Source organism: Phyllobates terribilis, unplaced genomic scaffold (genome assembly GCF_046119375.1).
Source record: "Phyllobates terribilis strain yellow unplaced genomic scaffold, ASM4611937v1 Scaffold_4__5_contigs__length_816908805, whole genome shotgun sequence".
Taxonomy (NCBI): Eukaryota; Metazoa; Chordata; class Amphibia; order Anura; family Dendrobatidae; genus Phyllobates; species Phyllobates terribilis.
The window spans coordinates 528,053,943-528,074,440 of record NW_027362764.1 but is presented as its reverse complement, the minus strand read 5'-3'; the positions used below and the strand labels follow the sequence as shown (position 1 = coordinate 528,074,440).

The following is a 20,498-nucleotide window of genomic DNA, read 5'->3' as shown; positions in this document are numbered from 1 at the left end:
TATTGAAATTCACACAAATTTATTCACCCCAAATCTAATTTTATGTGACTATTCGGTGAAGTCGGCAAATTCAAATTTCTAAAGACACGATTATTCCCACTCATGACATGATGTGGTGGCCAAATGCATAATTTCATGTTGGTTGAAATCTAGTTAATAGTGATGAGCGAGCATACTCGCAGGTACTCGGTACTCGCCCGAGCATCTCAGTACTCGAGATGCTTGGAGCTCGCCGAGTACTTGCTCGGGCGGATGCTCGGGTCCCCTCCCTGCATGTTTGGTGCTCTTTAGAGCGCCAATCAACATGCAGGGATTGCCTGCCACTCATTGTAATGCCGCAGCCATGTTGGTTTTGGCATTACAGTGATTGGCTGGCCGCACAGCATCATCAGGTCTATATCAGACCTGGCACCGCCGTGCTCGTCAGTCTATTCTGCAATCAGGCAGTGTAGGGAGAGGTGCTGCTGAGCTAGGGAGAGATTTGGTTGTGTATTAGGTAGTGTAGGGAGAAAACAAGTACATTACACATATTCATCTCAACAAACAGTCCTTCTGAGGACTAATCCATCTGCAGAGATATCAGGCAGGCAGTGTATATAGGCAGGTAGTCAGTGTATATAGCAGACTGCAGTGCATATAGCACAAGAGGCTCCATTCCAGTTCTGCCTTCTGCTGCTGTTAGATATTTCTAGACAAAGGCCCAGGTCTCAGGGGCCAGGAATAATTTTTTTTGGATCTTAATCCTCATTAAAGGCTTAAAAAGAAGCAATCCAGAGAACACCGTTTTTCTGTGCCAATTGCTCGTTGGCACTGCAGAATACAGCCAGGTCCTTTCCATTTTACAGCGCTAAAAATCCAGCAATTTAAAACTATGGTTTGTCCGTCACATGGAACATATATAATTGCGCTGAAAATACTGCCAATTTTGGCATCCATTGAAATTTTTTATCAGTGTCACCAAAGTTTTTGACACCGTTTTGCTGTTCAAAATAGTTACCTACATGCCAGGTGTGATGAACCTGTAGCCGCCATCTTGGTAATGATAAATCATATCCAGGGATGGCCACACTTCAGCAGCCCCCACCCTTGGGACCTTCTGTTAAAACGTCAACTAGATAGTTTCCCCCCATCCAGGCTCCTGTAAGATAAGAAGCCTACTTAACACTTGAATGCTAGGAGCTTCAAAGACTTCGAGAGGAAACACAGCCAGCAGGGGGGGGTGCTTCGTCTATCTGTACCTGACCATTTGTCCCATAGGACTAGTTTCTTTGTCTGTCACAAGCATGGAGGCATAAGATATAGAAACATGAAAAGTACACGCATGTTGCATGGGATGGGCCAATAAAAAAATATCACGGCGTCCCGGAGCCATTGCGCACACAAGCCTCCGCGGTAGACGTTTGTACGTGCTCTGGAAGCCAAGATATAGCGCGGAGCCATTCCTGAGGACCGTATGGTATCATAATTGATATCAAAAGGTCGGTTACGGCGGCCCGAATCCATGGGAACCCCTGGGGGTATCATGAGACCATCCCAGAAGAAGTTATTGGGTTCCTTAGAATTTGGGCTTCTGATCGAAGTTAGACCTGAGGGTGGAGACTGAGTCAGCTGACCTCACCAGCAGTGGGCGGGACAGGGCAGGTAAGATAGCAGGACAGACAAGAGACAAGTCAGTCTTGACCCAAGAGTGGTGTGCTGAACATCTGAGCACCAGCTGAGGCCACCAAGGGGAGGAGCAGTTTGACCATGCGGTGGTAGGCCTCAGCCTGTAACAAAGAACCGTGCCTGCGATCGCAGAATCCTCTCCCTGCGTCACAAGAAAATCAAGAAACCGGTAACTGATATGCTGTGGTGATTCTGTGTGTTGTATTCCATTGTTGTATAGTTTAGCCTGACCTTATACCTGTGTATATTTAGTTGTATATCGTGTATCTAGTGTATTATTATAATCAATTACCTCAAGTAATTGTGGGCCTGCCTTTTATTCTGCATAACGAACGCACGTCCGTGTGAGCTCGGCTCAAGCCAAAAACGCTACCCAGGGTTGGTTCCTGACCCGATATAGGCCCATTCACGGACTGGGCGTATATCTAAAATAGGGACTGGTGGCAGCATACCAACTGGGGATTGGGGAAGGCTGGTAGTGACGGTCGGAGGTTCAGATATATATATTCCTGGCGCGGCCAAGGAAGATATATATGCCGCCCTCACTACAGAGGGCCCCGATACCCAGTAGGTTACAGGACAGTCTCTCTGGCGACCGCTTATCCTAGGTGCAGTTCCTTGACTGACCTGAGGCTAAGAGGGCGCTAGCGAGTTGTGCTGTGTAGTGACGTTGAAGGGATAACACACTACCGTGTTCCCTGCGCTGGTTGCAGCTACCTGGCACTACTTTCTCTAGGTGCAGTACCTTGACTGACCTGAGAGGTAAGGGGGCGCCAGAGAGCTGCACCCACCGGCCGGCTTTCATCACATTGGTGGCAGAGCGGTGGGATTGCAGAATAATAGTGTTGTGGGACCCCTACTCCCAGGCACTAAAGACTGCCAGTGGTAACTTCCACTGCTGGAGTCTTAAGGTCAGCCCAACGTTAGACGGTCAGGCTAAAAGTATAACAAGGTGTGTGCAAACTCAGGGTTGCAGCGGTGTCGGTTACCAAGATGGCAGACGGCACCAGGAGCAAGACCCTGCAAGAGGCTAATGCTACGGTCCGTGTGGCAGGAGGGGAGGACATTGTTACTCATGGCGAGGAGGAGTCCAGCCCGGGCACCTCAGGGAGCCAGTCCCCAGTATACGGTCCCGCAGTGGGCTGCCCACCACCTACCCAGCCCAGCCTGTCCAGATCACAAGCCCTTTTACAAGCGGCTATGGCAAGTCTCCAGTCTCATGGCGATGCCGTCTACAAAACCCTCCTGGCAGCATCAGAGAAGGCAGCGGAGGAGGAGCGTGCAGAGCGGGCTGCGGAGCGGGCTGCGGAGCGGGCTGCGGAGCGTGAAGCTGCAGAGCGCCGGGAGGCTGCGGAGCGTGAAGCTGCAGAGCGCCGGGAGGCTGCGGAGCGTGCAGAGCGAGCTGCGGAGCGCCAGCACCAACTGGACCTGGCCCAGCGGGGGCTTCCGCTAGAGCAACCAACCCATCAGGAGACCAAGTCGTCCAAAGTCCGAGCTGAGGACTTCCCTCTACTGGAGAAGGATGGGGACCTGGACTCCTTTCTGGTGGCATTTGAACGGACCTGTCTTCAGCACCATCTGGCCCGGGATCAGTGGGCCAGATACCTGACCCCCCGTTTGAGGGGTAAGTCCCTGGATGCCTTGGGGGACTTACCTGCCGGGGAGGTACAGAACTACGACTGCATCAAGCGGGCCCTGATCCGGCAGTACAACCTCACTCCCGAGTCGTACCGCCAGAAGTTCCGGAGCCTGCTGCGTGGCCCCAAGGACACCTGGACCGATCATATGCGGGCGCTGTTGAGAGCCGCAGAGCACTGGACCTCGGGTCTAGCGCTTACTACCCGCCAGGAGGTCCAGGAACTGTTCGTCACGGAGCAGTTCTTGTGGAACTGCCCAGAGGACCTCCGACAGTTCCTCCGTGACCGAAAACCAACAGGGGCTTCTGCTACAGCCGCCCTGGCAGACGAGTATGCCAATAACAGGGCGCCTGAGCTGAAGAAGTCTGCCAGCAGCACCTGGAGAGGGGGTAAGCCCAGTCATGCCCCTGTTTCCCCGGCCCCTAGAACACAAGGGGTGTATCCCCCTGTTGCCCTCTCCAGGCAAGGACCAGACGTAAGACGTTGTCATCTATGCAACAAACCAGGACACTTTAGGGCTGAGTGTCCCCAGCGCCAAAAGACCCCATCCCAGTCCCAGAGAGCGCCCAATGTTTTGTGTGTGGGAGGGGGTGGTGGTAGGTCCCTGGACAACATCCAACCCGTCACCATAGGCCGTTCTGCGGTCATGGGACTGCGGGACACGGGCGCTGAACGAACACTGGTACGGCCTGAGGTGGTGTCCCCCCAGGACTTGGTACCAGGAAAGACTCTTTCCGTCTCCGGGGTTGGAGGCGTGGAGCCGGCACTTCCCGTTGCCATGGTGTATTTGGACTGGGGTGCCGGAAGGGGGATGCGGGAGGTGGGAGTAACGCCAAATATTCCCGCAAATGTTTTATTAGGGACCGACTTGGGGCGTCTAGTATCGCAGTATGTACCCTCTGAACCCCCAAGTTCGGCCCCCCAAGAGTGTATTGATTTGTCTGCTGCTAATGCCAACCATGTTGTATGTAGTGTGTGTCCTGCTGAGGAGGAGGGAGTGAAACCTGAGGGTAACACCTGCACAGACACAACACAAACAGGGTTAGTGAAAGCAGGTGGGGAGTGTGGGGATGCCCGCAGAGGTGCTCAGCCGGCGTGCCGTGACCTCTTGTCCTCCGGTGAGGGAGGGGGCGGGCAGGATTCTGTAGAGGGAAGCTCAGGGATGGAGAGGGGGGCAGCTACCGGCAGTGTAGGGCTCCCAGGGGTATCCAGGCTGCTGAGTATAGGCCCACTGCAGGGGGAGGAACAGGCCATGGGGGGTGGGGGTGTCCCAAGAGAGGAGCCGCCAGGTAAGACCCCAGGGCAGGAGTTCCCCACATCCGAGATGTCCAAAGGCCTAGGAAGCCTGCCTGATCGGGCGGCTTGGTCAGAAACAGAGGGGAAGCGGGCACTACCCACGGTCACAGCGGTCATAGCCGCTGTCACCAGGAGTGGGAGCGCCGGAGCCCAAGGAGCCTTGCAGAGGTCCGACGGCTTCCCCACTTCTGACCAAGTGTCTGCCGGGTCAGACAGCGGCCAGGTGACATGCCCGGAGGGGCTGACAGAGGATGTGGCAGTTTCGTCGATTCTGGCCACATCAAGTCAGGAATTTCAGGCTGCGTTGGAAGCAGACGACAGCCTGAAAGCTCTCAAGGAACAGGCGGCACAGCCTCCCATGGAGTCAGACTGCGAGCGGGTGGTCTGGGACCAGGGACGGCTGTACCGGGTAACGGTCCAGCAGGGTTCACCGGAGGCGTGGCCCAGGGACCGACAGTTAGTGGTACCCTATCCGTTCAGGGCGGAATTGTTGCGGGTCGCACACGAGATTCCGATGGCCGGACACCTAGGGATCACTAAAACCAAGGCCAGGATAGCTCAGCATTTCTACTGGCCTGGGATGGGAGCCGCGGTGGGTGCCTACTGCCGTTCGTGTGACACCTGTCAGAGGGTGGGGAAGGCGGGGCCGCGCCCCAAAGCCCCACTGGTAACTCTGCCAATCATCGAAGAGCCTTTCTCGAGGGTCGCTGTGGATCTTATTGGACCTCTGTCCACTCCCAGCCACTCCGGGAAATGCTTCATACTCACGGTAGTGGACTATGCCACCCGGTACCCGGAAGCGGTAGCTTTGTCGTCCATTCGGGCCGACAAGGTGGCTACCGCCTTACTGGAGATCTTCTCCAGAGTGGGTTTCCCCCAAGAAATGCTCACCGACCGAGGGACCCAGTTCATGTCGCGGCTGATGGAGTCCCTCTGTAAGCAAATGCAGGTGCAACATCTGGTGGCCAGCCCGTATCACCCACAGACTAATGGCCTGTGTGAGCGGTTCAATGGCACCTTAAAGCAGATGCTTAAGATGTTGGTCGACTCCCACGGGAGAGACTGGGAGCGTTACCTCCCACACCTCCTATTTGCTTACCGGGAGGTTCCGCAGGCCTCAACGGGGTTCTCCCCCTTTGAGCTCCTGTACGGGCGACGGGTACGGGGCCCCCTGGCTCTGGTGAAGGAAGCATGGGAAGGGGATTTGGCCACCCCCGAGGTGTCGGTCATCGAGTATGTCGTGCGCCACCGGGACAGGATGATGGCCTTGGCAAAGCTGGTGCAGGACAATATGGCCCAGGCCCAGGCCGACCAGAAGCGGTGGTACGACCAGAATGCTTGTGAGAGGACCTACCAGGTGGGTCAAAAGGTGTGGGTACTGGTCCCCGTACCACAGAACAAGCTTCAGGCAGCCTGGGAAGGTCCCTACTTCGTGCACCAGAAACTCAATGCCGTCACCTATCTGGTCACCCTGGATCACGCCCGTGGAAGGAGGAAGGCCTTCCACGTGAACATGATGAAGGCTCATCATGAGCGGGAAGCGACTGCCCACCCAGTGTGCAACCTTCCCGAGGAAGGAGAGGTAGAAACCCTCCTGGATCTGCTCACCCAAGCCAAGGCGGGTGGGTCCATCGAGGATGTGGGGGTTGGCCACCAGCTCACGGAGGACCAACGGTCCCAGCTGGGGACCACCCTGCACCCCTTCCGGGGGCTGTTCAGCAGCCTGCCCGGAAGGACTGAGATGGCTGTCCACGACGTGGACACTGGCGATCACCCGCCGATCCGGCGTTCAGCATATCGGGTCTCTTTCGAGGTGCAGGGAAACATGCGCCAAGAGATAGACGAGATGCTGAAGCTGGGGGTGATCCAGGCATCCAGCAGCGCGTGGGCCTCGCCTGTAGTCCTCGTACCAAAGAAGGACCGAACTACACGGTTCTGCGTGGACTACCGGGGGCTCAACGCTGTAACGGCCACCGATGCGTTCCCCATACCACGCATCGATGACCTGCTCGATCGGATGGCCGGGGCTAAGTACCTGACCATCATGGATCTGAGCCGGGGGTACTGGCAGATTCCTCTGACCCCCGCGGCAAGGGAACGCTCTGCCTTTATCACCCCTTTTGGACTGTACGAGTCCACAGTGATGCCATTCGGCATGAAGAATGCCCCTGCCACTTTTCAGCGGATGGTCAATACGCTGCTTGAGGGACTTGAAGGGTACGCGGCTGCGTACTTGGACGATATTGCAGTCTTCAGTCCCACTTGGGAGGATCACCTAGAGCACCTGCGGCAGGTGCTCGGTCGGATCCACCGGGCAGGCTTGACCATCAAGCCGGAAAAGTGCCAGCTGGGCATGAGTGAGGTCCTCTACCTGGGTCACCGGGTAGGCGGGGGGGTTCTGAAGCCAGAACCGGGGAAAGTGGATGCCATCGCATCCTGGCCCACTCCTAGGACCAAAAAGCAGGTGATGTCCTTCTTGGGGACCGCCGGGTACTATAGGAGGTTCGTCCCACACTATAGCACCCTGGCCAAGCCCCTGACGGACCTCACCAAGAAGAAGCTGCCCGTCGCAGTCGACTGGACAGTCGCCTGCGAGACAGCTTTCGGGGCACTCAAGGCCGCCCTAAGTAGCTCCCCTGTACTGCAAGCTGCCGACTTCGACCGGCCGTTTGTGGTACAGACCGACGCCAGTGACTTTGGCCTCGGTGCTGTGCTAAGTCAGGTCAACACGACAGGCCAGGAACATCCTGTCTTGTACCTGAGCAGGAAGCTACTGCCCCGGGAGGTGGCTTACTCCACGGTGGAAAAAGAATGCCTGGCAATTGTATGGGCCCTGCAGCGTCTGCAGCCCTACTTGTACGGGAGCCATTTCACCGTGGAGACGGACCACAACCCCCTCAGCTGGTTACACACGGTCTCTGGGTCGAATGGCAGGTTGCTACGCTGGAGCCTCGCTCTCCAGCAGTACCACTTCTCCATTCGCCACAGAAGAGGCCGTGACCACGGTAACGCTGACGGGTTATCCCGGCAAGGGGAGGGTGCAGAAGGACGCACGGGGGAACACAGGAATGTGCTACCCCCTCGCGCCCTCGTATAGGGGGAGGTGTGATGAACCTGTAGCCGCCATCTTGGTAATGATAAATCATATCCAGGGATGGCCACACTTCAGCAGCCCCCACCCTTGGGACCTTCTGTTAAAACGTCAACTAGATAGTTTCCCCCCATCCAGGCTCCTGTAAGATAAGAAGCCTACTTAACACTTGAATGCTAGGAGCTTCAAAGACTTCGAGAGGAAACACAGCCAGCAGGGGGGGGTGCTTCGTCTATCTGTACCTGACCATTTGTCCCATAGGACTAGTTTCTTTGTCTGTCACAAGCATGGAGGCATAAGATATAGAAACATGAAAAGTACACGCATGTTGCATGGGATGGGCCAATAAAAAAATATCACGGCGTCCCGGAGCCATTGCGCACACAAGCCTCCGCGGTAGACGTTTGTACGTGCTCTGGAAGCCAAGATATAGCGCGGAGCCATTCCTGAGGACCGTATGGTATCATAATTGATATCAAAAGGTCGGTTACGGCGGCCCGAATCCATGGGAACCCCTGGGGGTATCATGAGACCATCCCAGAAGAAGTTATTGGGTTCCTTAGAATTTGGGCTTCTGATCGAAGTTAGACCTGAGGGTGGAGACTGAGTCAGCTGACCTCACCAGCAGTGGGCGGGACAGGGCAGGTAAGATAGCAGGACAGACAAGAGACAAGTCAGTCTTGACCCAAGAGTGGTGTGCTGAACATCTGAGCACCAGCTGAGGCCACCAAGGGGAGGAGCAGTTTGACCATGCGGTGGTAGGCCTCAGCCTGTAACAAAGAACCGTGCCTGCGATCGCAGAATCCTCTCCCTGCGTCACAAGAAAATCAAGAAACCGGTAACTGATATGCTGTGGTGATTCTGTGTGTTGTATTCCATTGTTGTATAGTTTAGCCTGACCTTATACCTGTGTATATTTAGTTGTATATCGTGTATCTAGTGTATTATTATAATCAATTACCTCAAGTAATTGTGGGCCTGCCTTTTATTCTGCATAACGAACGCACGTCCGTGTGAGCTCGGCTCAAGCCAAAAACGCTACCCAGGGTTGGTTCCTGACCCGATATAGGCCCATTCACGGACTGGGCGTATATCTAAAATAGGGACTGGTGGCAGCATACCAACTGGGGATTGGGGAAGGCTGGTAGTGACGGTCGGAGGTTCAGATATATATATTCCTGGCGCGGCCAAGGAAGATATATATGCCGCCCTCACTACAGAGGGCCCCGATACCCAGTAGGTTACAGGACAGTCTCTCTGGCGACCGCTTATCCTAGGTGCAGTTCCTTGACTGACCTGAGGCTAAGAGGGCGCTAGCGAGTTGTGCTGTGTAGTGACGTTGAAGGGATAACACACTACCGTGTTCCCTGCGCTGGTTGCAGCTACCTGGCACTACTTTCTCTAGGTGCAGTACCTTGACTGACCTGAGAGGTAAGGGGGCGCCAGAGAGCTGCACCCACCGGCCGGCTTTCATCACACCAGGTATTTAAAACTGTGGTTTCTCTGTCACACGGATCACATATAATTGGCCTGAAAATACTGTCATTTTTGGCCTCCATTCAATTTTTTTTTCAGTGTGTCAGCAAAGTTTTTGACACCGGTTTGCTGTTCAAAATAGTTACCTACAGGCCAGGTATTTAAAACTGTGGTTTGTCCATCACACGGATTACATTTAACTTCACTCCAAATTCACCCATGTGCAGTGAGCGTGGAAGATATTGTCCTCAATTTAAAATGGGCAAGGCATGTGGCAGGGAAGGGGAACTGGACGTGATGGTGATGGTGCATGCAGAGGCCGAGGCCGATGCCGTGGGCAAGCTAAAATTGTGCCACAACAAACACCCACATCTTCTTGCCTGACCTTCCTGTCCCAATTCCTAGGGGACCGCAACACACCACTATAGAACCCAGAGCAGTGTCAAAAGGTTGTTGGTTGGATAGCGGATAATGCTTCCAGTCACTTAGCCACCACCATCACCACCCTGTCTTCCATATGGTCAAGTTTCAGTAGCCGTGAGTGTGGACTGCATATTCCTCACCCTGACCCTCCTTCCTCCCACCATGCCGAGTGCCCGGAGATGACTGATCCTACACTTGGACACTCCGAAGAGCTGTTCACTTTTCCATTTATAGATTAGGGCCTCTTGCCCTGTCCACTTGATGCGGGGCAAGAGGAGATCGCATGTAGCGATGCCCAAATATTTGAGCAGCCACGGTCACATGAAGGTGACGGTGGGAAAGTGTCACAAGAGGTCGACGATGATGAGACACAATTGCCAGAAAGTCAGGAGGAGGACCAGGGTGCGGAAGTGGAAGACAAGGTGGTGGATGATATAGTAACTGACCCAACCTGGCAGGAGGACATGCAGAGCGAGGACAGCAGCACACAGGTGGAGGGAGGCAGAGCACCCAAACAGGCAGGAAGAAGCAGTGTAGTGGCCACAGACAGAAGGCAGGCAACCATTCCCCGTAACACCAACATGAAGAAAGTTGCCAGTACAACTGTTAGGTCTTCCCCAGTCTGGTTGTTGTTTAAAGACTCTGCCGATAACCCCAAAAAGGCCATTTGCACCACCTGTCAGGCCAGCATCAGCAGGGGTGGCAAAACTACCAGCCTGATTACCACCAGCATGATCAGGCTCATAGCAGCAAAGCACCCGACTTTGTCGACCGAACCCGAGGGTCCAGGAACAGTGTCTGCAGGTGGCACCATTGCTTCTTCCGCTGTTTTGCATGCAAGCCAATCCCCTGTCCATGGTGCATCTGAAGATGCCTCCTGCCCTTCACCTGTCATTGCACACTCTCAAGTAGCAGCATCAGGAAGCACGTTAACGTCCTTGTCCCAGCGCAGCGTTCAGTACTCCATACCCCAGTACTTGGAACGCAAGCCAAATACGTAGCTAACGCCCCACAGGCCACACTACTAAATTCCCACATTTCATGACTGCTTGTGCTCGAAATGTTGCCTTTTAGGCTCGTGGAGACGGAATTATTCCACAACCTGATGGCGGCGGCCATCCCTCAGTACTCAGTCCCCAGCCGCCACTATTTCTCCTGGTGTGCCGTCCCCGCATTACACAAGCCCGTGTCCCAAAACATTAATCCTGCCCTCAACAAAGCAGTTATCGGGAAAGTGCACCTAACCTCGGACACGTGGACAAGTGCTTGTGGGCAGGGACGGTAAATCTCGCTGACGGCACACTGGGTTAACATAGTGGAAGCTGGGACCCAGTCGGACCTTGGGACGGAACAAGTCCTCCCGACGCCAAGGATTGTGGGCCCTAGGTCAATCATGGTTGCCCCCACAGTCTACTGCTCCTGCACCTCGTCTTCCTCAGCCTCCTCCTCCTCTTCAGCCTCCATCTCTGAAATGACCACATCATTCACAAACTGGAAGCACTGCAGCACTGCCTCAGCCAAGAGGCAACAGGCTGTGCTGAAGCTAATATGCTTAGGAGAAAAACCGCACAATCCTGAAGAGCACACCGCTGAACCTACAGCCAGGCATGGTCATGTGTGACAATGGCCGGTACCTGGTGGCAGCTCTGAGGTGAGGCGAGCTCACACATGTACCATGCCTGGCCCATGTGCTTAACCTTGAGGTTCAGTGGTTTCTCAAATCCTACCCGGAGCTGTCGGATCTGCTTGTTAAAGTACGCTGCCTGTGTGCCCATTTTAAAGAGTCACCTACAGCTTTCGCCGCCCTTGCCGTATTTCAGCAGCATCTGCAGCTTCCGCCACACAGACTGGTGTTTGATGTCCCCACGCGTTGAAACTCTACATTGCAGATGTTGGGAAGGATTTGTGAGTAGAAGAGGGCAGTTGTTGAGTACCAGCATCAACAAGGCCATCAGTATTCAGTTCAGATTCCACACATTAGACCTCAGGAGTGGACATGAATGTCAGACATATGTACCATTGTCCACAACTTTGAGGACTCCACCAAGATGGTGATTGGTGATGATGCCATAATAAGCATCACCAACCTGCTTCTCTGTCTTCTGAAATGCTCTCTGCTCACAATCAAAGAGGATGCATTGCAGGCAGAGCACGATGAGATGGAGCAAGGAACCATACAGGGTGATTACACACAGCCTAGCCTCATCTCATCCCAATGTGGATTGGGTGACAATGAGGAAGAGGAGGAGGAGGAGGAAGAACAGGAGCTAGTTTCATGCGCTGTAGACAGTACTACCTACACAACTGTCATACCGTCTGTTCAGTGTGGATGACCAGAGGACAGAGAGGAGGAGGAGGAGTGCATTGTCAGTCATCCTTTTGGTGAGGACACGGAAGTCTTGCCTGTTAGTAGTCTGGCACGCATGGCTGAGTTTATGTTAAGCTGCCTTTCCCAGGACCCTCGCGTTCTCATCTTTTGAGTGACAGTCACTACTGGTTGGTGACACTTCTAGACCCACGCTACAAGGAGAATTTTATATCTCTTATTCCTGAGGCGGACAGGTCTACAAAAATGGGGTAGTACCAGAAGGCCCTTGTTGCGGAACTATTAAAAAAATTCCCATCTGAAAACTTTGGCGGCAGATGTCACAGTTCGTTGGACAACCAAGGAGTGCAGGCGAGAGAGACACAACTTCAATCCAGCAGAGGCAGGGGAACACTGTCAAAGTTCTGGAAGAATTTTCTTAGCCCCTCCCATAGCACAAGCCCTGAGTCACGGAGTACTCTCACAAGGAGTGCAGAGTTTGGGAAGATGCTGAGGGAGTACCTTGCCAACAGGAGCAACGTCCTCCGTGATTCCTCTGTGCCTTATAATTATTGGGTATTAAAGCTGGATACGTGGAATGAACTTGCTCTCTACGCCTTGGAGGTCCTGGCCTGCCCTGCCACCAGCGTTTTATCAGAGCGGGTTTTTAGTGCCGCTGGTGGAATTATAACTGATAAGCTCATCCGCCTGTCATCTGAAAATGCTGACAGGCTGACTCTTATAAAAATGAACAAGAGCTTGGAATGAACCAGACTTCAAAACAACATCGAATGATAGCAGCGTAACATAAACTCAAATCCAGTGTCTTTTTTTGGGAGGTGTATTCCTATGCACCTCTTCACACCCACACATGGGTATACGCTTCCTGATTTTGGCTATTTGCTCTTGTCCTCCTTCTTCTCCTCATCCTCATCCTCCACCACCATATCACCAGGGTGACCATGATCTGTGATGCAACACCCACATAATTTTTTTAAAGGGTGTTTTTGATGCCCATAAAAAGAAAAAATCATACAGAATGTTCATGTATACCCTCTAGGGGTAAATGTTTGTCAGCCCATACACTTAGTGCATGGGCATTACAAGTATATGAGACCCGCTCCTTTCTAATGGGAACATTTTTTTATGAGGCCCTCCTCCACGTCTCTTCCAAGGGGCATTGGAGTGCCTCCTATTTTTTGGCAGCCTTTGCATTCACTGCATAGGCAAACACAATGGGATACCCACTTCCTAATAATGGGAACATTGTTTTCAGGAGGCCCTCCTCTAAGTCTCTTCAAAGGGGTTAATGGGGTGTGTCCAAATTTTCAAAGTGTATTAGAGTGCATCCAAATTTTGGGAAGCACTGCCACTCACTGCATACACAATAACAGCATAGGAGACCCACTCTTTAGTAATGGGAACAATAAAACATAGCCGGCTGATAGCTCTCTAAGAATAGTGAGGGCCAACTGCTGGCCCTTTAAGAATAATAAAGGCCGCCTGATGGCCCTAAAAATAGGCCTTGTGACTTTCAGAGTCCCTCCTTCCTAAATGGAACACGATGTGTCTGATGATATCTCACACACCACATGGCCAGATAAGGTTGTAAAATGTTAAAATCACATTTCCTGGTGAATTCATTTGTCACGGTTGAAAGCAATGCAAAAGTGAATTAACGCATCAAAAACGCTAAGTGTGAACATAGCCCAAGGTGTGGAGGAGTATTTTTTTTTGGTTATTTATTTTGCTTCATATGCAAGCCATTACCCTGGAAAGGATGTTCCTTAACATATTTCCCAGGAAAATCCATTTTGGTTCCATTTTTGTATGTTTAAGGCTGTGTGCCCACGATGCATTTTTTAAGTGTTTCCGCAGCGGCAAAAATTCTGCAGAAATGCTTAAAAAACGCATGGTGGAAGGCCTGCCAGTTCCCCAATGATAATCCGCATGTGCTGTGCGCATGCTGCGGAAATTTCCGCTGCGGATTATCATTGTGGAAAAAAATGCAGCACTACCACTCCCATGCCGGCAGATCGCGATGGACTGAAGGACCTGCGCTGACGTCATAGTCATGTGATGGGTCACGCGATGCTGACGTCGGCAGGTCCTTCAGTGTACCGCGATCTGCCGGCAGCCAGGACGGAGGGAAGCAAGACACCGGGGGCCATCGGAAGACAAGTATAGATTTATTTTTTTAATTTTTGACATTCTTTTACGGTCACACTATATAAATTCATGCCGTTTGCATGGATTTATATAGTGTGACCAAGTTGACAAGCACTTTCCAAGTGATGCTAAAATCGCTTGGAAAGCGCTTGTCAACCCGCATGTGGAAATGCAAGTGAAGAATGCTTCACATCCGCATGTCCCTGGCAGGAAAAACGCATGTACAATCCGCATGCGTTTTTTTCTGCCAGGGGAGATGCAGAAACGCTCAGGAAAAATCCGGAGCATTTCTGCATCGTGGGCACATAGCCTTATTGTGAGTTCATAAAAGTGGCATAATACCTCTGACGTCGTTGACAGAAGTGACCTGGGAGTCAGAAATGCCAATCCAAGGGTCTTCCCCATGCTGTTACCATGTCATTTGAGCACTGTTCCCATCTATTTGGGCAATTTTTAGACCCTCTGCAGACCGCCGGGGAAGCCTCCTGAAAAATGTTCGATTTTCCCATACACTTACATTGGGCTCGTTGTTCCGGTCGAGAACCCGAGCATTTTAGTGCTCGCCCATCGCTACTAGTTAATAATGGATGCTCTGAAGACTAGAAAAGACCTATAAAGACTAAAGACATGCATGACTGTAGGCTAGATCAGCAAGGAACCACATGAAGAAGATGAGGTCTGGGTGAGTATTATTGTTTTGTTTTTTTTACCTTAGGCTTATTATGCTCGGGGGTACCAGGCATTGGGCCAACACTGATCGGATATTCATGTACAATTCTATGAATAGGTCATCAATATTCTGTAAACAGACAATGCCATTAATATTTTTTTAGAAGATGAAAGTTGAATTTCCTGGACAATTTTGAGCAAATCTGCAAAGTCTAATTTTTGTCTGTTTTGCTAATCCTCATAATACACCCATAATAAATCCATGGGCAATCAATTATTAATTACTCAGACGTGGATATTTAATTATTTGGCACAGTCTAATTATGATTGTAGTCTTTTGAATTGAAGATTGTGCTGTGTCTCTATTATTTTATTTAATTATAGCATCAATAACCAGGCTTTTGTGATGATTGCTCAGCTCTAACTTATTTATATAAATGTTTCCAAAGACATGGAAAAAGGATTTCATGTGAAGCTATTCCTATTAGCATAGAATAAAGTATGTGGAGATAGGAATAATACAGCTTGTTTAATATTTTGTTACATATCATCATATTCTTCAGAGCTATATGGAGAATGCAAATAGGTAGAGAATTATATAAGTGTACCCAAATTGCCTAATCCCGAATAAACACAAAGGGAAAATCACTAACACTTTGCTTATTAGAAAAGTGGCAGAAAACTCTCAAAAATAAGTAGCATATCGCTGCTCCACCCAGACACAATAGTATGTAAACCTCCTCATGGATCTAGGGTCAACTTCTCAAGACGTTTTAAAGAATGAGAGAAAACCACAGAGTGCTAAGGGGAACACTAAAAGAACTACAAAACTCAACATAGATTTATATCTGACCAAGTTAATTTCTATGTACCTTGCTGTTGTTTGTTTCTATACAAAGTTACTATTTATATATACAGGTATATATATATTCATATACTCCTCAACATTGAAATTGCAACACCAAGATGGAGGAGTAAAGAAATTATGTAAATCACGGGATTGACACACATGTTAATGATATGCAAATTATAAAATTTTTAAAACATCTCAATTTATTAAGTCTCATGTATGAGTGCTATGCACAGAAACACATGGTCATTTCTTCAAAATGTCACAGAAGCCATTTTTCAACATGACAATGCCAGGCCCTATGTTGCTTATGCTACCGTGAGCAGTCTATGTGATCCAAAGGTGCCACCATGGCCTGCAGCATCTCTGGACTTGTTTCCTATTGAGCAGATTTGTAACATGTTTGGTCGGCACTTGCAAAGGGAGCTGCTAGCAGTGGATCTTGATGATTTGTGTGCCCAAGTACATTCAGTGTTGTAGAACATTCCTCAGACAACCATTGATAACCTCTTTGATAGCATTCAAAGGTGTGTAAGTACGCGTTAATGCGATACTGAATATTACCAATTTACACATATATATTACTCAATATTATATTTTCAATTATTTATTTATTTTACTCACTTATATAGCGCCATTAATTCCACAGCACTTTACAGATATTATCAGCATTTTATTTTTTTCATACACGTATAGATTAATATCTAAAGAATGCCTAGAAGAGCAACATAAAGTAAATTTTTTGGGGGTTACAATTTAAATTTCAAGCAGACATATTTATTTATTCTTTTACGCTTAGACACTTGTATTTGGTTGATCTGATACATTATAAAGAAGATTTGACTTGCATTAAAAAAACATGCAAAAGTCTAAAGCATACAAATATGTTCTTTTATTATTTTCTGCAATTACATTTGTTCAAGTGTGGTTAGTTTTGACAGAAATCTCATTTCATGGATTTGAAAAGCATGGAAGTTCAGGACACAGTAGTGTGCAACAATGCAAATTCAACAACTTGCACATTTTAAGCAGTTTTATAATGTGTTTTTTTTATCGTGTCTCATTCTATAATAATTTCATAGTGCTGATTTTTAGATGCAACTTTTTTGCCTTCCCTATCACATTCAATGGGTAGAAATGACATAAAAATAGGGATATATTCGGGTTATGATTACAATCTAAATAGTTTGAATGGGGTAGTTATACATTGTATCTTATAATAAATTCTGCACCAATACACATTAAAGATATTCCAATAAACCTTGTATTTACCAAGAAGAGATCACTGATAATTATTTATTAATCAGTGTCCTATTTACAGAGATTAATTCTATATTTTGAATTTAAAATGTTGACTAGATTTTGGGAAAGCCGTCTTGGTGCCCAAGGCAGGGATCTCTCAGTATTCACTCCATCCCCAGTTAATTCCTAAAAGTTTGGCATTATAGCTGTTTAATTGACTGTCCCTTCTTAAATACTTTGTACTCCGGTAAAATAATAGATACTCACCTTTCAGACAGTCACTGCTACAGCAATGTCAGTGTCAGGTATCCTGGCGCTCTCTTGACATTGTTATGACATTTAAGTACTGCACCCAATCAGCGGCCACTAGTTGACTGCTTCGTTCACACTTCCCTGGATAAAACTTTGAGGTTTCAGGGAAGTGTGAAAACTGTAGCCATTAGCAGTCACTGATTGGCTGCAGCACTTACGTAGCATAACAATATCATAAAAAATTTTGGTGATTCAGCGCAGATGTCACAGGACTGGAGATGACATGTGAGGTGAGTTATTTTGCACTGGAGAATGCAGTATTTAACAAGGGGCAGTCCAATAACCTCTTTAAGTCCATGATTCTATTCACCCTGTAACATGCAACTTTGGGTGCTCTGAATAGGCATGAAATAATATGACTGTTCAATTAGTATTTCCATAAGACAGGAAAATTAATGATAATTGAGTTCATGAGTTCATGCCCTTAGTGGCAATCTTGTCCTACTCTGTCCAAAGTACCACCTCTTCCAGTCTAAAAGAGGCCATTTTAAACATTTGACATAATATATATCACTTTGTATGTTGTAGGTTGACCTCATGGAATGTATGGGTGACATTTTCAAAGTATACATTGAAGTTGTCTTAGAAGACCAGCTGCGTGAGAATCTGTCCACAGAGCACCTAATTTCAAGCTAGTGCTGCCCTCTAGCGCCATCCACAATGAGATAAGGAGTTTAATCTCCTGAATAAACATGGTTTTGATCTTCCAGCAATGCCATGAGTAATAAAAAGTTTTTTTTTCTGAGAATCATCTCAATGTTTAAAAGAACAAAGAAACTATTTGTAAAGTTGTCTATCAGACATATGATTCATCTTGATACATGCTGACGTAGTCTCGTAGTGGAATGTTCATTCTGATCTAACTGATAATGGACGACTTACAATTACCTTGAAGTGTTTACCGTTAAACAAGTGAACTGAAAGTTCTGTATATTGTTATATTTATCCTTTGAATGAGATTGGTGAGATTATTTTCTTATGATTTCAGGTTCTTAACCATTTGCATAAAAAGTTAAGGAACATGTCAAAGAAGTCAGAAGCTTCAAAGAAAAAGGTAATGTTATATTTAGCTAAACTGGTAATATGTTTATGAAAGGTTATCTTTATGAATGTAAATTATCAATAGAGGCATATATTGACACCCCCTGATCAAATAATGTGTCTGGGCCCCCCTTTTGTACATGGCACCAAAGATACAAAAAGATGCATGTCACATTGACACTAGTCACACAATAGTCACATGCCACATAGGCGTCATCCTCATAATAGTCACACAGACATACCAAATAGATGTTAAGTACACTACATTATGTGTACCAAATGTCCAAGCTGTCTGTCTGTGGGGGAGACAGGTCAAAAACGTATGCAATACAAACTTGTAATGATACATTCAGAGCAGGAATGAATGAGTGGCACGGATTTATGTTTTTTGCATCAGTTAAGGAATGTGCTCCTCAGACTTTGTGGGGGCATCACAATCCCTGACCTGACCTCAATCATAGGACAATAACACTTTCACACTCCTTACCTAGGAACTCCTCCAATATTTGCTGCCCCAACTGTTTCTCACGTCACTTGTCTCATTTACTGCATTATTCTATGTCCTGTTGGGTATAAATATGTGACTCTTCAGATTTTCTGTTATATTATGCCTGATGAAGAGACCTGAGTAGTCTCGAAAGCTTGCTATTTGTTACCATCTTTCCAGTTAGCCATTGAAAGGTATCAACCACTGAGGACTCTCAAGTTTTAATATTTTTCTATCTACTGGCTAACATGGAACAAATATATATTTTTCCCGTATCAGTCAAGGACTAGACACACAGTATGTGATATACATGCTAGTCACTCACTAGATGCATGTCACATATTCTCCAGTCACACACTAAACATCTGCTACATAGACATCAGTCATGCACTAGTCATATGCCACATATGAGAGGCCATGCATTAGACACGTGACCCAGAGATGCCAGTCACATACTTGATTTGTGCTGCATAAATGCCAGTCAAACATTATACATGACACATACATGCCAGTCACGCACTAGACACATGCCATATGCGCTAGTCAAGCACTATACAAATAACTTCTTCAGTGAGGAAGAAGACTTCAACTCTAACACCACTAATTGGATGTAGCAATCCTAAAAGTCTTAGCCACATGACTTAGGAGAAGAAGACAAACTTGACACTTCATTTGCAGACATGTGTCTTGGGGTGTTTGATTTGGCTAGGCGAGAGGTGGGGGTCGATATTGACTTTAAGGATCACTATTTTCAATAGGTGGCACTAGCATTCAAGTGCTCTTCCTCTCTGAAGAGGCTATTTTCATAGTTAAAATCCCAGAGGAGAATTGCATGGCCTATAAGGCTCCTTACACTGGCTTGGCACTCTTGACATGTAGAAGTTTACCCCCTCAGATCATCTGTCAGAGACCTCTCACCTAGCCAAATCAGACCTACTTCTTTGCATTGATGGGGGAAAACATGCCTAAATATGTGTCTGCAAATGGAGTTTCCAGTTTGGGTTCTTACCCTAAGTCATGTGGCAAAATTTGTTAAAGGATTGATATTGACTTATAGGAATGCTACATACAATTGGTAACTCTCAAGTTTAAGTCCTCTTCCTCTGTGAAGAGACTATTTGCATATTTAAATTCCCAAAGGGAAATTACATGGCCTTTAAGGCTCCTTACATCGGCTTGGCACTCTTCGAAAGAAGAAACTTAGAGTCATACATTAGACACATGACACATAAACATCAGTCACAGACTGGCACCAGACATAAGCAATACACACACTACTCAAAGAAGTGCATATTTCCATCAACCACATACTGAACATGTTAACACTATGCATACCACTCATTAGAAGGATCACTGACACTACTAGATAATAGACGTTCCCCGCGTCTTACCTCATCAACGACCTGTCACCAGGGGACAGTGGCCAGTTTTTGTTCCAGCTAATCCCAAGAGTAACCTGTTTTTTTTTATTTCTTAACGTTTTTGTTTTTTTAAACTGCCATACTGTTACAGAGATATGGGCATTTTTGTTTAGTCTTCATTTTTATGGTCTTTACCAAGGAAATAGTATTCAAAGAATAATAATTTAGGGCATCCTAAGTAGAGATGAGCGTTGTTCTACTCGAACTGTTCGCCAATCTCAAATTCGAGCTGTTTTGGGCGGTGTTCGAGCCGTTTGGCGAACACCAACGATTTGAGAAAAATTCGGCTGTTCGAGGTTATGTTCGATAACTGTTCGTGCACCAAAATCATAACTGGATTTTTTCTCAGTAATGATGAAAATTAATGTTAATACGCAGTTTGAGTGTACAGCGGGGTGGGGGGAGGGGCAGGGG

General features: G+C 48.2%; 1 protein-coding gene across 1 annotated transcript in view; it reads left to right on the top strand.

Moving 5' to 3' along the window:
* GALR1 (galanin receptor 1) overlaps positions 1-20,498 on the top strand; it is a 625,922-nt gene that overhangs the window by 388,232 nt on the left and 217,192 nt on the right. Inside the window, exon 2 of the mRNA XM_073678918.1 lies at positions 18,124-18,189. Coding sequence (XP_073535019.1) covers positions 18,124-18,189 — 66 coding nt within the window. The remainder of the gene's footprint in view (positions 1-18,123; positions 18,190-20,498) is intronic.